The sequence below is a fragment of the Plecotus auritus genome (genome assembly GCF_963455305.1).
Source record: "Plecotus auritus genome assembly, chromosome: 2".
Classification (NCBI taxonomy): domain Eukaryota; kingdom Metazoa; phylum Chordata; class Mammalia; order Chiroptera; family Vespertilionidae; genus Plecotus; species Plecotus auritus.
This window is the reverse complement of record NC_137771.1, coordinates 28,075,301-28,093,563: the sequence shown is the minus strand read 5'-3', so window position 1 is coordinate 28,093,563 and position 18,263 is coordinate 28,075,301. Positions and strand designations below refer to the sequence as shown.

The 18,263-nt window shown below is 41.9% G+C and overlaps 2 protein-coding genes across 5 annotated transcripts in view; one reads left to right on the top strand and one right to left on the bottom strand.

The window, feature by feature from the left end:
* The window catches only part of TESK2 (testis associated actin remodelling kinase 2), a 148,188-nt gene that overhangs the window by 82,968 nt on the left and 46,957 nt on the right, over positions 1-18,263 (bottom strand). For all 4 annotated transcript variants that reach the window (XM_080654460.1, XM_080654458.1, XM_080654459.1 and 1 more), the window contains one exon: positions 1,258-1,379. In XM_080654460.1, the coding sequence (XP_080510586.1) occupies positions 1,258-1,352 (95 nt within the window). In that variant the 5' untranslated portion in view covers positions 1,353-1,379. The remainder of the gene's footprint in view (positions 1-1,257; positions 1,380-18,263) is intronic.
* LOC308240975 (small integral membrane protein 30-like) lies at positions 2,283-2,462 on the top strand (the record flags this gene model as incomplete). The annotated part of the gene is made up of 1 exon (XM_080654478.1): positions 2,283-2,462. One exon carries the CDS (start codon positions 2,283-2,285, stop codon positions 2,460-2,462), a length of 180 nt encoding a protein of 59 aa, XP_080510604.1.

The following is an 18,263-nucleotide window of genomic DNA, read 5'->3' as shown; positions in this document are numbered from 1 at the left end:
GAATCATTGATCGACTCCTTCCTGTATGCCCCACACTGGGGACCGAGCCTGCAACCCCAGCATGTGCCCTGACCAGGAATCAAACCTTGACCTGGTTCATAGGTGGACGCTTAACCACTGAGGCACACTGGCCGAGCAAGAAAAGTTTCTTCCTCCCCCATAGTTCATATATATATATATATATATATATATATATATATATATACACATATATATATATATATATATATATATATATATATATATATATTATATCTTTATTGATTTAAGAAAGGAAGGGAGAGGGAGAGATAGAAACAATCAATGATGAGAGAGAATCATTGATCGGCAGGATCGAGCCTGCAACCCAGGCATGTGCCCTTGACTGGAATCAAACCCATGACTCCTTAGTCTGCAGGCCAATACTCTTACCCACTGAGCCAAACTGGCTAGTTTGGAAATACACTCACCTCACTAAAAAAAGTCAAGATAATTAGAGTAAGGAAGATTCAGATAGTGGTTATCAGAAAGTAATAATTATATAACCCTATTATAAAAAAAATTATCCTTTAAAAAGGTAAACTATGTCACCTCATGTGGATACTAAAAGTTAAGGGTATACAGTCTGGGGCAGAAATTAATTTTTATTTTCATTCACTGATTTAATTACAATTCCTCATAAAGCAATTAAGAAAATTAAATAACTGTATAAAGACTAAAATCTTTTTTTCTGTGATGTCCTAGTTGGTTTGGCTCAGTGGATAGAGCATCGATCTGTGGACTAAAGGGTCCTGGGATCGATTCCAGTCAAGGGCACATGCCTGGGTTGCAGGCTTGATCCCCAGTAGGAGGCGTGCAGGAGACAGCCAATCAATGATTCTCTCTCATCACTGATGTTTCTCTCTCTCTCCCTCTCCCTTACTCTCTGAAATCAATAAAAATATATTTTAAAATAATTATAATAAAAAAACAAAATCACTTTTTCTTTGATAAATTACTAATTCAGCAGTAAGAAACAACTGTTCTAATGAGCTGCTACTAAGAGTAAAGCAATTTGAGAGACAGATGAAGTTGCTTTAGTAAATGCAGTTAACTACCAGAAAAATTAAGTCTCAATAGGTAGAAAAGGACCTACACAACAGCTAAACCCCAGCAAGACAGACTCAGCAAGAAATCTTGAATCCTTTTTTTTAGCTGTTAATGCTATTCTAACAAGCTTCCAATAATGTTTTAACTTTTTCACTGACCCTAGGAAGGAAAAAAAAAAAAAGCCATTACCTAAGGATGTTGGGGTGGGAGAGTCTATTCATAAGCTGGATTTCCTTCAGCATGTTTGCCCGGTTACTACTCAATGTGTTCATCTTAAGAGCCATCACCTGACCAGAAGCTCGGTGGCGCACCTGGAAAATAAAATAGGACAAGAAAGAGGCTCAAGGACAGCAGAAATATATGAGGTCAAAATCTCCACATGTAGAACATGCCAATGTGTTTTAGTGCCAGTTTAGATAAAATAGACTTGGTAGGGGATGTTTTTCTGTAAACTCTATGATTACATTAGGGTCTCATGTCCATTGATAAAGATGAATTTATTCCATCCAAGACCAAAATTGTTCCACAGAAATTCCTTGAAATGACAATAGCCCAGAAGTTTAGCATATCAATTACTATAGGACAGACATCACAGCTTATGGTAGAATTCAAAGGAACAATGTGGCCAGACAGAAGAAGGGGGAGGAGGAAGGAAAACACTAAGAACCATTAGAACCCTAATCAGAAAAACTTAGAACACTGGCTGTCTCTCCTCTCTTCTGGATCACTTAGTAAGATTTGGAACTCAACTCTCTTCCTAGTGCATCAATGATTCTGTTGTCATGTACCTCGTGATTGATAAAAGAGAACTAGCTTTCCTTTTCAGATCCTGCATGGATAAGTTAAATGAGACATTCATATACAAAGAACACACTGACAGTACTTTTCCAACTCTATTTACAGAAGACATCTGTGTTTTGGTAAGAGCTCTCCATTCTGAAAGTCACTCTTCTTTTTCCCCCGCATCATCTGAAAACTAACACTGAGTTTTTAACAAAATGTCTGTTTTTAAGAAAGTCTGATATTAAAACAATGTGTGAGGCCTTCCTGTAATGGCTGCTTCCTGGAAGGCGCTGTCACGTGGAACCTCTTAGCCTGCGCATTCCGAACTCCAGGAAGGAAGTATTTCAAGTCAGATAGAGTTACACATACAGTATATCATTTCTTTGAAACCTTCAGTACTCAAGATCCAGCCATCTCAAGGTCCCAACATCATGACCTCAGTTCCAGCACAATTGTTCATAGTCCTCGTTTCACTGCTTTTGGTGCTGCCTGCTGTTGAAGCAGTAGAAGCTGGAGATGCAATCTCTCTTTTCTTAGTGGAGGTTCTCTGCATTACAAGCATTTGTGTTTGTTTGGGGGTATATGCACGAAAGAGAAATGGAGAGGTGTGACTTCGAAGGGCCTCCTGAATCAAGCCTTGCCCTGAAAACATTTGAGCTGTTCAGGTTAAAAACTGAGCTTTGGTTTCAGAAAGTTCCCAAGAAACAGTACATAGGGTAATTTTACATTCTTAAGTTTCCCTATAAATGGGAATAAATTGATATATGTTAAATGGAAAAAATTATTTTTCACAACAAATAATGCAATGAAACATGCAGTCTATAATTTAGTTGCTAGTTAGAAAGAGGGTCAAAGAAGTAAGATGGCTGAAATTTGCGTAAGTAATATTTGGTAATCTCAAAAATTCTCAAAGCACATGAAATTGGAAGAAGGAAACTCCTGCCCAGAATCCTAGGAAGTAGCCACAATTCTGTTGTAATTACTGCCTCTTGCATTATTGAGGAGTCTTTTCTCTATTTTTTTTATTTTTTTTGTTATCTCCCAAGTTAATATTGTACTTAGATATTAGATATTAAATATAGTCAGTCAAAACTCGAAACTTTTATTTCTTTGGGGGAAAGTAGTTAAAAACTATTATTAGTGTATCTAACATTGAAATGGAGAAAAGATTTAATGTAAAAAAATACTTTGTCTTGACATTAAAATAGGGAAGAGATTTAATGTAAAAAAAATAAAAGCCTTTATATTAATTGGCAAAAAAAAAAACAATGTGTGAAATTCAGGGATAAACAACCTGTGTTTCAAACTAATCAGAAAGAACCCTACTTCCTTAAACAAGTAGACAAGATGATGAACATGTTCATAACTTATTGTATTTTGTCTTTCATCTGCATCAAATATTCTTCTCCTTTCTTCTAGTTCCTCAAATTTTATTTATCTTTCAAGCTATATGCAAATATCCCATCCTTGCTGAAGCCTTCCTTTACTCTCTCTGGAAATTATTTATACTACCTCAGGACAACATTCGTAACACCAGTATTCCATTCATCATACAGTTTTGTCTATAAATTTACATATCTCCTCACTAGGCTATAAAGCATCTTGAGACTGGGAAGTATATTATATTCATTCTTGTCTTACAGTGCCTAGAATGCCTGTCACATCATAAGGGCATAGTGAAAACAACAGCAACAACAATTAAATTATACTTCTAATATAATTTCTAAGGGCCAATAAATCATTTATTTATCCATTTATTTATTTGGGGTGGGTGGTGGGGCAAAGAGTGCTTTTCTTTCTTTTTCTTTTTTGGTGGCACAGGTTGGGGGGAGAATGGAAACAGAAAAGCAGTATACATTTTGGTCAAATTTTTCTCAATTTTATCATCTAGATAGAAAATGACAAGCAATAAGCTATATGGCTAGTCAGATAAGAAAGAGAATAAAGAATCAAATATAGGCTCTGGCCAGGTGGCTCAGTTGGCTGGAGCATCGTCCATCCTATACACCAAAAAGGTTGCAGGTTCGATCCCAGGTCAGGGCATGTATGGGAGGCAACTGATTGATGTTTCTCTTTCTTTCTCTCTCTGTCTCTCTCACCTCCCCTTCCTCTCTCTCTAAATTTAATGAAAACATATCCTTGGATATAGCACAGAAGTATCTATATAGATGTTGATGAAATGAGCACTTAGGGAAAAACTTCATGGGGCTTCAGTGAAATCTCAAAGGATTCATAGATTTGGATAATTTTTTTTTTTTAAGAATAGAATAGAGTGTCTGGCTGGTGTGCTCAGTGGTTGAGCATTGATCTAAGAACCAGGAGGTCATGGTTCGATCCCAGCCAGGGCACATTCCTGGGTTTCAGGCTCCATCCCCAGTAGGGCAAGGGCGATCATCATTGATGTTTCTATCTCCCTCTCCCTTCCTCTCTTAAATATATATAAATATATATATATATGGCTAAGTGACCAACCGTCCATCCGACTGACTGTCCGACCAACCGACCAGCCAGTACATATGACGTGCACTGGCAATTTAAAAATAAACGTTGAACCCTCGCTAGTTTGGCTCAGTGGACAGAGCATCCACCTGCAGACTGAAGGGTTCCAAGTTTGATTCCTGGTCAAGGGCACATGCCTGGGTTGCAGGCTCGATCCCCAGTAGGGGGCATGCAGGAATCAGCCTACCAATGATTCTCATCATTGATGTTACTATCTCTCTCCCTATCCCTTCCTCTCTAAAATCAATAAAAAAAAAATTTTTAACAAAAATAAACATTGCCAAAACCAGTTTGGCTCAGTGGATAGAGCGTCAGCCTGCGGACTGAAAGGTCCCAGGTTCGATTCCGGTCAAGGGCATGTAACTTGGTTGTGGGCACATCCCCAGTGGGAGGTGTGCAGGAGGCAGCTGGTCGATGTTTCTCTCTCATCGATGTTTCTGACTATCTATCACTCTTCCTTCCTTTCTGTAAAAAATCAATAAAATATATTTTTAAAAAAAATAAAATAAAATAAACATTGACTTGCGCATGTGCAATACATATAAAGCTCTCGCTGGCACCAATTGCACACGTGTGTTTCAATCTGTCATTGTCAATCATGAAGTTGGTTTTGTTGACATTCTGAAGCTGAAAGAAAGCGGTGTTGTCAACAGAATATGTCTGAAGACCAACTATTGGCACAACATACCACCTGAGTGATGATTCCATCAATTAACCGATGATGCCTGATGCCAAAAAGGAAAATTTCCCATCAAATTTCTTAATAGTATTACTCCTTCAGGAATGCCATGTCATAAATTAAAATTGAAAGTAAGTGCAATCATCATGCTACTGAGAAATCTTAATAGTAAATGGGGTCTTTGTAATGGTACTAGATTTATTATCAAAAGATTGCAACCTAACATAATCGAAGCTGACGTATTAACAGGATCTGTGGAAGGAGAGGTTGTTCTGATTCCAAGAATTGATTTGTCCCCGTCAGACACTGGCCTCCCATTTAAATTAATTTGAAGACAGTTTCCTGTGATGCCAGCATTTGTGATGACTATTAATAAATTACAGGGACAAACTCTAGACAGACTACCTGAACCCGTTTTGGGACATGGTCAGTTATATGTTGCTTTTTCTCGAGTTCGAAGAGCGTGTGACGTTAAAGTTGTAAATACTTCATCACAAGGGAAATTAGTCAAGCACTCTGAAAGTGTTTTTACTCTTAATGTGGTATTCAGGGAGATATTAGAATAAGTCTAATTAATTTATCAGTCAATGTTTTTATCAATGTTATTTTTATATCAGGTTTTATTGTTTTGATATCATGTTTTTGTTGTTTTTATATCATGCTTTGTTGTTCTTATATCATGTTATTGTTTATTAATCAATTTATATATTATTTTCATATACATTTTACTAATTTTCTTTCATCTCTGACACTTCTATTATAGAGAAAGGGTGAATAATGATATTAAAATATTTCTTCTAATTAATTTCCTTTCAATGTGCATGAATCTGTGCACCAGGCCACTAGTGTGTGTGTGTGTGTGTGTGTGTGTGTGTGTGTGTATATATATATATATATATATATTTTTTTTTTTTTAAGAGCAGAATAGCCCTAGCCAGTTTGGCTCAGTGGACAGAGCTCCAGCCTGCTGACCAAAGGGTCCCAGGTTCGATTCTGGTCAAGGGCACATGCCTCAGTTGCAGGCTCCTTCCCGGCCCGGAACCTGGTTGGGGCTAATGCAGGAGGCAACCAGTCAATGTGTTTCTCTCACATCAATATTTCTCTCTGTCTTTCCCTCTCTCTTCCACTCTCTCTAAAAAAATCAATGGAAAAATATCCTTGGGTGAGGATTAAAAAAATTTTTTTAAAAAAAGCACACCCCACACTGGGGATCCAGCCCGCAACCCAGGCATGTGCCTTGACCAGGAATCAAACCCTGACCTCCTGGTTCATAGGTCGACACTCAACCACTGAGCCACACCGTCCAGGCTCTTTAAATATCTTTTAAAATACTAGTAAAGGTAAGACCTCAAAAAATTAAAGGTAGAATAGCCATATTATCCAACAATTTTACTTCTGGTGTATACACAAAAGAAAAAAAGAATTAAAATCAGGGTCCCCAAAATATTTATACTCAGCCTTGAAAAAGGAAATCCTACAATATTGATGAACTTTGACAATATGCTAAGTGAAATAAGCCAGTCACAAAGGACAAATATTGTATGATTCCACTTATATGAGGTACTAGGATAGTCAAATTCATATAGTCAGAATGTAGAATGGTTGTTGCCAAGGGCTGTGGGAAAGGGAGGAATTTGCAGTTGTTTAATGGGTAAAGAGTTTCAACCTTGCAAGAAGAGTTCTGGAGATTGGTGGCACAACAATGTGAATTGAATTGTAAACTTAAAAATAGTTAAGATAGGCCCAGCTGGCGTGGTTCAGTGTTTGAGCATCGACCTGTAAACCAGGAGGTCATGGTTCGATTCCCAGTCAGGGCACATGCCCAGGTTGTGAGCTCGATCCCCAGTGGGGGGTGTGCAGGAGGCAGCTGATCAATGATTCTCTCTCCTCATTGATGTTTCTACCTCTCTCTCCCTCTCCCTTTCTCTCTGAAATCAATAAAAATATATTTTAAAAAATAGTTAAGATGTTAAATTTTATGTTGTGTGAATTTTACCATAAATATGAAGGGTTGGAGGAGAAGGAAGCGGGGGAGGAGAGGGGTGTTCCACCGACCGGGAGTTCGACCACTCGCTATGACATGCGTTGACCACCAGGAGGTGGCACAGAATGAAGGAAGGCCCCAGCCGGCAGCCGGGGGAAAGAAGGCCGCAATCAGCCCTGATTGCTGGCCAGGCCTAGGAACCCTACCCGTGCATGAATTTCGTGGACTGGGCCTCTAGTTAATAATAAAGTTAAGCATTAAATGAATGGTTTAGGACTTGCAGTCAAGAAATCACAGAGTATACACAAGTATACAATAAGCTGGTATAGCAATATTAATATTAGGCAAACAGTTTAAAACAGTTTTCACCTGAGGCTGTACCATCTCACTTTGAAGATGTTTTGGGAGTTTTCAGGTGAAATTTTTTTTAATATATTTTTTTATTGATTTCAGAGAGGAAGGGAGAGGGAGAGAGAGATAGAAACATTAATGATGAGAGAGAATCATCAATTGGCTGCCTTCTGCATGCCCCCTACTGGGGATTGAGCCCGCAACCCAGGCATGTGCCCTTGACCATAATCGAACTGGTAACCCTTCAGTCTGCAGGTCGATGCTCTATCACTGTGCCAAACCAGCTAGGACTCAGGTGAAATGTTTTGAATATAACAATGATTGGGGGCAAGGAGAGAGAATCATTAGTCGGCTGCCTCCCACGCACCCCACACTAGGGATCGAGCCCACAATCTGGGCATGTGCCCTGCCTGGGAATTGAACCTCTTGGTTCATAGGTCCACACTCAACCACTGAACCACACCAGCCACGCCATTTATAGTTTTTATATTCATGGTGATTTTGCTTTTGTTTAAAAATAACAAATATAAGTAAAAAATTTATTTTTGCTCTACCCACAAAGTTATCAGTGTGCCTCTTTTTCCCTATTGAAACAATAAAATATTAAAGACTAAGTGAACATTTTACAAAGAGGCACTGATAAAGTTGGGAAAGATATATCATGCCTCCTTGTTTCCTCTCCTTCATCAATGTGTAATTTGTCTTGACATGCTATCCCTGTTTCAACTGAGTTTACTTCCCTTCTTCCCTTATAATGTACTAGTGGCCCGGTGCACAAAACTCATGCACATTAAAAGGGAATTAATTAGAGGAAATATTTTAACATTGCTATTTGCCCTTTCTCTATAATAGAAGTGTCAGAGATGAAAGAAAATTAGTAAAATGTGTGTGAAAATCTCCCTCCTGTCAGAATCTGGGGCACGCTGCAGGACCTAGAGTCAAGTCCCCACCCACAACCCGTACATGCTTTGAAAACGCAGGAGACCCAGACCCAGACGGCCCCACCCCCATTGGGTGAGACCCAGACCCGGCCAGCCCCACCGCTGTCAAGTCCCTCCAGGAGTGGGGGTGCAGCCTGAGGTCCCCCAGCCCAGCACTGTGGCAGGGGGGTCACAGCCTCAGGTCCCCCGTCAAGCCCTGCTGGGCAAGGGGCACGGCCTGAGGTCTCCCGGCCCAGCGCCAGGGCAGGGGGGCGCAGCCTGAGGTCTCCTGGCCCGGTGCCAGGGCAGGGGGGCATGGCTTGAGGTCCCCGTCAAGCCCCACCGGGCAGGGAGCATAGCCTGAGGTCTCCCGGCCCGGCACCAGGGCAGGGGGGGGGTGGCCTGAGGTCTCCCAGCTGGGTGCCGGGGAGGGGTGGCACGGCCTGAGGTCCCTTGCCCCAGCCAGGCACCATGCAGCTTCAGGTCCCTGCTATTCAGTCATGACATTACGGCGTCCCAGCTAATTTGCATATTCCTCTATTATATAGATAGATAAGTAAGTCTGGCCAGTTATTACACTTTTATTCTAATACCAGAGGCCCTGTGCATGAAACTCATGCATGGGCAGGGGGGGGGGGGTCCCCTCAGCCCAGCCTGCATCCTCTCCAATCTGGGACCCCTCAGGATATGTCCAACTGCTGGTTTAGGCACGATCTCATCCATCCCAGCCTGCACCCTCTCCAATCCAGGACCCCTCAGGATATGTCCCTAGGATCGGGCCTAAACCGGCAGTCAGACATCCCTCTCACAATCCTGGACCGCTGGCTCCTAATAGCTCACCTGCCTGCCTGCCTGGTTGCCCCTAACTTCCCCCCGCCACCGGCCTGATTGTCCCTCACTGCCTCTGCATGCAAGCCTAATTGCCCCTAACTGCCCCCCCACTGCTGGCCTGGTTGCCCCTAGCTGCCGGCCAGGTCGCCCCCAACTGCCCCCTCCCTGCCGGCCTGGTCGCCCCTAACTTCCCCCCACAGTGGCCTGGTCGCCTCCTTACTGCCCCCCACCCGCCAGCCTGGTCACCCCTAACTGCCCCTCCCCTGCCAGTCTGATCACCCCTCATGATGCCCCTGACTGCCTGGTGGCCCCATGCAGCCTGCTTGTTCAGTCATTTGGTCGTCCCTCACTAACCCCCCTGCCGGCCTGGTCGTAGGCAGCCATCTTGTGAGGGCATGATGGTCAATTTGCATATTACCTCTTTATTATATAGGATCCACTGCTATCTCTAATATATAATTTTTCTTCTTGCATGGAGTGGCTTCTGATTGTCTCTTCTTAAATCTAAAACTAGTATCTGACTACTTCATTATTTCTTCTAGAATGGTCAGGCCCCAAAATTTGCATACTGAAATCTTATTTTTACTAATTTAATTTTCTTTTACTTTTTTCATAGAGTTAGGGTATCATGGTGATGTTTTATACTTACCAGCAACAGTAACCTTAATTACCTATTAATTTCATTCCAGAGTAGTTGAGAGTTATGTTTTAAAAAAATTGTCATTGCTTTTCATCGAGATGGCACCAAAAGCAACAGATGTCCCTGCCCCTCCAAAGCAGAAGACAAAGCAAAGGCTTTCAAGGTCAAGAAAGCAGGGCTGAAAGGAGTCCACAGCCACAACAAAAAAGATATGCATATCATCCACCTTCCCACAGCCCAAGACACAGCAGCTCTGAAAGCAGCCCAAATACCCTTTGAAGAACGTCTCCAGGTGAAGCAAGCTGGAACACTATGACTCCTAACTACTGAGTCAGCCATGAAGGAGAGAGAAAACAACAACACATTTGTTCTGTTCATTTGTGGATGTCAAGGCCAACAAGCACAAGATCAAACAAGCTGTGACAAAGCACTAAGAAAATTATGTTGCCAAGGTCAAAACCTGATCAGGCCTGAGGGAGAAAAGAAGGAACATATTCAACTGACTTGTGACTATGACGCTTTAAATGTTGTCAACAAAGCTGGGGTCACCTAAACTGAGTCCAGCTGGCTAATTCTAAATATAAAGATGTTTTCACCATAAAAAATTGTTATAATAGCAATAATATAGGTAACATTTATAGCACTAGCTACTAGGTTCTGCTGGGTAATTGTTTTATTTATATTAATCATTGAATCCTCAAAATAATTCTATGAGCTAGGTATTATTAACATCCCCTATTTTACAGCTTAAATCACCCTGCTCAGGGAGACAGATAGCAGAAATCCAATTAATGCCATTTGCCAACCACACCCAAGGACAGATGAAGTTTAGGGAATAAATCTCATTTTGGCACATCAGCATAAAGCTGATGAATATTCTATTCAGGTCCTCCCTTAAGACCTCCCCGAACCCCTCCTTCCCACCCTTAAAAAACCCTCAAAATGAAAGTCCCATCTAAGGGACCTCACAAGACATGCAACCTGGGAGCAATGGGCAGCAGCAGCTCATCCTGGGCTAACCCCCTAACCCTGTCCCTAAGGCCCCCTTTTTTCTGACTGTTTTTTTTTTTTTTTATAAAGAATAGTTTATTCATTTTAGAGAAAGAGGAAGGGAAAGGGAGGGAGGGAGAGAGAGACACAGAGAGAGAACATCGATGTGAGAGTGAAACACAGATCGGTTGCCTCCTGTACACCTCAAACCAGTGACCCTTCAGTGCATGGGATGATGCCCAACCAACTGAGCCACACATGCCAGGGCTTCTCTGACTTCTTAGCTAGTGTCCCTACTGTTGCTTTTTCTATCCTAGGCCCTTCCTTGTTTCACTGTCCTCATATTTAATAGCTGTCCTCTAAAAATCACTTGGACCCATAATGTGAAATCTTTCCTGCATGAATTCAAGAATCCACACACTACCAGCCGGTGCTAGGCTCAGGGCCAGGTCTCCTGTCCAGTAACAGTAATATACAAAATAAAAACAGACAAAGAAAAACAAGGAAAATGACAAATCCACAATCTTCATGGCATATTTTAACCTACTTCGTAGACAGTAAAAGTTCAAACAGACAAGAAATTAGTATGGATATAACATACATACAGACAGTCCGTGGGTTATGTCGGACACAACGTACGTCATTTTGTGGTTACATCCCATCTCCCATTTATTTATGAAAAAAACAAGTTCCGTCATTTCGACATATGTACATATGTGCTTTATGTTTTTTATTGTTTATTTACCACAAGTAAAGGTCAGGAATTATCTTTCTTTTCATTTTTTTTACTGTTTCACTTCATTACTGCTGTGTATGTGCTCCATGTGAGTGACGTAGGGGCTTATGTAGGTGGGTTCCAACTTACAGAGAAAATCGCGTGACATCGCGCCATAGGAACAGATCTCCAACATAACCTGAGGACCTACTGTATTAATAAATTTGACATACTTTATCTAATCCTGTTCCAACAAGACAGGTGTGGTGTGTTTTTTTTCAAGTATACATAAAACATTTACCAAAATGCATATAAATGAATTCTCCAAAAGTTTCAAAGAATTAATGTGGCTCAAAAACCACATTCCTAGACCACTATAAAATAAAATTAGAAATCAACAATAAAGAAACCAAGATGGCGGCATAGGTAAGCACCTAAACTGCTGCCTCGCACAACAATTTCAAAACTACAACTAAAAGACAGAACGGACACCATCCAGAACCACAGGAAAGCTGGCTGAGTGAAAATTCTACAACTAGAAGGAAAAAGAAAAGCTCACAGAGAATTGGAGGTACGGCAAAGGGGCTTTGTGCGCGCAGAGAGGAAGGGCGGCTGAGAGCCTGGCTGACTTTCTTGGGCGGAAGGGGGAAGGAAGCCCCCGACCGCACTGAACCCCAGTTCTGACTGCACTGACCCCCAGTTCCAGGCGAGCCCTTGGGGACCCACGCTCTTACGGGGGGAGTCTGGACTCTCGGGCGGAGACTCGGGAGCTGGGGAAGGCGGAGGACTGAAGGCGCACACGCGTGCCAGTGGGCACAAAGGCTGCGGAGGTTGCCACAGGCTTTCCCTAGTGGAAGGGAGTTGGAGGCTCCTGACTGCACTGGGCCCCAGTTCTGACTGCACTGAACCCCGGTTCCAGGCGAGCCCCTGGGGACACACGCTCTTGTTGGGGGAGTCTGGACTCTCAGGCGGAGACTCAGGAGCCAGGGAAGGCAGAGGTCTGAAGGCGCGCACGTGCGTGCAAGGGCAAGGCTGACAGGAAGCCAAGACTGAGACTCCACCCCATCCAAGCTGAGCACAGAGGCAAGTCTAATCCTATAAGGCTGTCTCCAGCACCGAACTTCTCCCAGCATAGACACAGCTGATCCTCACAGCCAACTGGCCTGGAGGTCAATTCTTCCCAGTGATACCAACAACAATCAAGACTTCATTACAGCAAGACTGTACACACAGTCCACAAAGGGGTGCACCAAGAGTGTCCACCTCAGGTTAACTGGGGAGGCAGACCCACTGGGCCATATTGGAAACCTAGCACACAAATCTACCTTACCAACTCAGGGAAGCAGTGAAAATGCGGCGTCAGAGAATCAGATCACAAATGAAAGAAATGGAGGAAAACAAACGACTGGATATAGAATTCAAAACCACGGTTATAAGGCTTTTCAAGAATATCCTAGAAAAGGCTGATAAATATAACGAGACCCTCGAAGATATGAAAAAGGACCAACTAGAAATTAAACATACACTGACTGAAATAAAAAATATTATACAGAGACCCAACAACAGACTAGAGAAACACAAAAATCAAGTCAAAGTATTGAAATACAAAGAAACAAAAAACACTCAACCGAAAAAGCAAAAAGCAAAAAAAAAAATCCAAAAAGTTGAAGATAGTGTAAGCAGCCTCTGGGACAACTTCAAGCGTAACAACATCAGAATTATGGGGGTGCCAGAAGAAGAGAGAGAGCAAGATACTGAAAACCTATTTGAAGAAATAATGACAGAAAACTTCCCCCACCTGGTGAAAGAAATAGACTTACAAGTCCAGGAAGCCCACAGAGCCCCAAACAAAAGGAATCCAAAGAGGACCACACCAAGACACATCATAATTTAAATGCCAAGAGCAAAAGACAAAGAGAGAATATTAAAAGCAGCAAGAGAAAAACAGTTAATTACCTACAAGGGAGCACCCATACGACTGTCAGCTGACTTCTCAACAGAAACTATGCAGGCCAGATGGGAGTGGCAAGAAATTTTCAATGTGATGAATAGCAAGAACCTACAACCAAGATTACTCTACCCAGCAAGCTATCATTCAGAATTGAAGGGCAGATAAAAAGCTTCACAGATAAGAAAAAGCTAAAGGAGTTCATCACCACCAAACCAGTATTATATGAAATGCTGAAAGGTATTCTTAAAGAAGAAGAAGAAGAAGAAAAAAGTAAAGATAAATTTATGAACAACAAATACATATCCATCAACAAGTGAACCTAAAAATCAAGTGAATTAAAACCTGAGGAACAGAACAATCTGGTGAATATAATAGAATCAGGGGCATAGAAAGGGAGTGGACTGATAATTCTCAGGGGGAAAGGGGTATGGGGGGTTCATGAAGAGACTGGACAAAAATTATACACCTATGGATGAGGACAGTGGTGGGGGAGGGAAGGGCAGAAGGTGGGGTGGGAACTGGGTGGAGGGGAGCTATGGGGGGAAAAAGGAGAAACAATTGTTATAATCTGAATAAAGATTTATTTAAAAAAATAAAAATAAACAAAAAAAAGAAATCAACAATAAAAAGATAATTAAAAACAATAATAATGGACAATACTAATTATTTACCCAACATCTTAGATGACTATGTTCTCAGTTGAAATATTTAATCTGGCAATCTTCCTTGCAGCTGGGTTGGGCCAGGTGGCAGAGCCCTAGTAAGGAGGTTAAGTATTGTTAGGTGGGGATTCTGAGAATGCTACTGTTTTCTTAGTGAAACTATCCTTTATCCTTCTCCCTTGTTATAGACTGGAGCAAAGATATGTGGTGCTTGAGAAACCAAGATGGCGGCATAGGTAAACACCTGAACTTGCTGCCTCGCACAACCACTTCAAAACTACAACTAAAAGACAAAATGGACATCATCCAGAACCACAGGAAGGCTGGCTGAGTGGAAATTCTACAACTAGAAGGAAAGAGAAAAGCACACTGAGACTCGCAGGAGCTGCGGAAGTAAAGTGCAGAGGTACGGAGGTACGGAGGCACGTGCGCGCAGAAAGGGCTGGTAACTGAGTGCGCGGCTGGCTTTTTCAATCTGCAGGAAGGCACAAGCTCCCAAATGCTCTGAACTCCAGTTCCGGGTGAGACTCTGGGGACCCAGACTCATTCGGGGAGAAACTGGACTGTCTGACAGCAGGCGGAACTCGAGGGCAGCTTTCTCTCAGAGGTGCTTGCAGTGATTACTGAGGGACACTGAGACCCGGGGGCCTCTTAGGGCAGGGCTGACGGGAAGCCATTGCTGTTTGCTCTGCCCTGAGACTGTGCCCCACCCAAGCTGTGCACAGAGGCTTTTTCATATGAATGGCCTGGTCCTTTGAAATCTAAAATTACCTAACAAACTGCAGCTGAGTTAGAGAGACCCAGAACATCCAAAGGAAGGCCCAAGGCCCCACAGCAACTTGCATTGATTCAAAGCTGGGCCACATCTGGGTACCTCCAAAACCCAAACAAAGAAGAGGAATCTGCAGACCTATCCATAGCTCCTGCTGGGTGGCCTCAGGCAGAGGCTAAATTAGCACCTCCTTGGAGAGCCAAGAGCCAGTGTACCCAGGGGTCAGAGTGGGACCATCCAGATTACAACTCCTCAGATCCATAAGGGACACACTCAGAGGGCAGACTCAGTGAGCACCAAAGCCCCACTGAAGCAAGTCTTGCCTCATAAGGGTGTCTCCAGCACAGAAGTTCTCCCAGCTTAGACACAGCTGATCTTCACAGCCAATCGGCCTGGAGGTCAATTCCTCCCAGTGATACCAACAACAATCAAGGCTTAACTACAACAAGGCTGTGCACACAGCCCACAAAGGGGTGCACCAAGAGTGTAACTGGGGAGGCTGAGCCACCGGGCCCTATAGTACACCTAGCACACAAAGCCACTCTGTCAACTCAGGGAAGCAGCCAAAATGCGGAGACAAAGAAACAGATCACAAATGAAAGAAATGGAGGATATAGAGTTCCAAACCGCAGTTATAATGTTTTTCAAGAATTTTCTAGAAACCACCGATAAATTTAGTGAGACCCTTGAGGATATGAAAAAGGACCAACTAGAAATTAAGCATACACTGACTGAAATAAAGAATAATATACAGAGATCCAACAGCAGACAGAGGATCGCAAGAATCAAGTCAAAGATTTGAAATACAAAGAAGCAAAAAACACCCAACTGGAAAAGCAAAAAGAATCCAAAAATATGAAGATAGTGTAAGCAGCCTCTGGGACAACTTCAAGCGTAACAACATCAGAATTATGGGGGTGCCAGAAGAAGAGAGAGAGCAAGATACTGAAAACCTATTTGAAGAAATAATGACAGAAAACTTCCCCACCTGGTGAAAGAAATAGACTTACAAGTCCAGGAAGCACAGAGAACCCCAAACAAAAGGAATCCAAAGAGGACCACACCAAGACACATCATAATTAAAATGCCAAGAGCAAAAGACAAAGAGAGAATACTAAAAGCAGCAAGAGAAAAATAGTTAGTTACCTACAAGGGAGCACACATACGATTGTCAGCTGATTTCTTAACAGAAACTATGCAGGCCAGACGGGAGTGGCAAGAAATATTCAAAGTGATGAATAGCAAGAACCTACACCAAGATTACTCTACCAGCAAGCTATCATTCATAATTGAAGGTCAGATAAAGAGCTTCACAGATAAGAAAAAGCTAAAGGAGTTCATCACCACCAAACCAGTATTATATGAAATGCTGAAAGGTATTCTTTAAGAAGAGGAAGAAGAAGAAAAAGGTAAAGATAAAAATTATGAACAACAAATACGTATCTATCAACAAGGGAATCTAAAAATCAAGTGAATAAAAAATCTGCTGAACAGAATAAACTGGTGAATATAACAGAATCAGGGGCATAGAAAGGGAGTGGACTGACAATCCTCAGGGGGGAAAGGGGTGTGGGGGGTGCAGGAAGAGACTGGACAAAAATCATACACCTATGGATGAGGACAGTGGCGGGTGTGGGGGGGTAAGGGCATGGGGTGAGGTGGGAACCCGGTGGAGGGGAGTTATGGGGGCAGGGGGGAGAGGAAAAACTGTAATAATCTGAACAACAAAGATTTATTAAAGAAAAAAGATGTGTGGTGCTTGCATCAGAAACAGCTATCATGTAACCAAAAGAACAAAAGTTACACACTACATATAAGAAGCTAGAAGACTGGATTGTTGATGACATCCTCAAGCAGAAGCACAGAGTATGAATTTATCAAAATTTCTTGAAAAAAATTAATCTCTTATTTTAATAAGCCACTATCTTCAGGTTTCTGTAACATACTGCCCAAGACAATCCTAACTGATTTGCAAAAGATTAAAACATAAATGAGCTAGATTTCAACTAAAAATGCTGGAAAACAAGAAAGTGTAATAAAGATAAAAACAAAAATTAATGAAATAGAAAACAACAGAGAGGTTCAACAAACCAAAAGCTGATTTGGAGGAGGGAAAAAAAACCTAATAAAATGAAGAAACAAAGCTCCAGTGACTCTGAATCAAGAAAAAAATGTTTACTTTTCTGGTCCCTGCCTACCATTCTAGTCTTCACAGGCTTGCCTTTCCTTTACCTGTACCCACCAGACTTGAAACAAACCCAATTTCTCACCATTCCTAGAATATTCCATGCTCACATTCCTCCTTTGCCTCCACACATGCTTTTCCTCCTGCTTGAAATGCCTTCCCTGCTTGTTCACCAGACAAGCTCTCCTCTCCTTCAAGAAAACTCAAGAGTGACCTTTTTCTATGACCTCTTCAAATAGGGTTTGTGGACAAAGAAGGGGTCACATACTAAACTAAACCTGAGAAGCTCAGGGGAGGCCTGCATAGCAGCCTTACAAACTTAAGAGACTGTAAGTAAGCACATAGGATGGTCTGAAACTAAAACTTTTAAACTAAAAGTGAATCATGGTGGGTAGCCATGTCCTAAACTGGTATCTCCCTTGACAAAAGGTCAATGTTTGCCTTAACTGAGCTGGTCTATAGTGTTTTTGCATCTAAAATAGCATACTTTTGGAATGTCAAGGTAACTTCCCTCTTTCCACACCCTTCCAGGCACAACCACCAGGACATAGACCACAAATCCTCTTTTTTTTTTTTTTTAAATCTATTTGTATTGATTTCAGAGAGTATGGGAGAGGGAGAGAGAAACATCAATGATGAGAGAAAATCATTGATTGGCCGCTTCCTGCATGCCCCCTACTGGGGATCGATCGAGCCTGCAACCGGGCATTTGCCCTTGACCAGAATCAAACCCTGGACCCTTCAGTCCACAGGCCAACACTCTATCCACTGAGCCAAACCAGGTAGGCAGATCTCAAATCCTCTTACTGTTATTATCATGTTAATGATTGTTAACTATCCCATACCCACAGGTGTAAAGGACATGTGTGTCTATTCCTTTTTTACTTTGTATCCAATCTCAGAAATTTCCTTACTTGCTTTCTCCTCCCTCCCTAATCTAGCACCAATGAATTTCATGTAACCCCTTTATGATTATAATGTATATAATAAGGTACAAACCTGCCATTCTCTAGAGCATTTTTTCAATCCATTTGGTACTGTTGTAATTAACTAGTTATGAATAACTAGAAACGAGTAAAGGGAAGGCCAAATAGACACTTGCCCAGTAAAATATGGATGAAATAGGGAAGGTACTTGTCAGTCAGTCACACCTGGGAATAGGTCATTGGACAAAATAGGTGTGTCCACTGCAAGCATGGGAAGATTTGAGATACATAGGCTCCTAAACAAAAG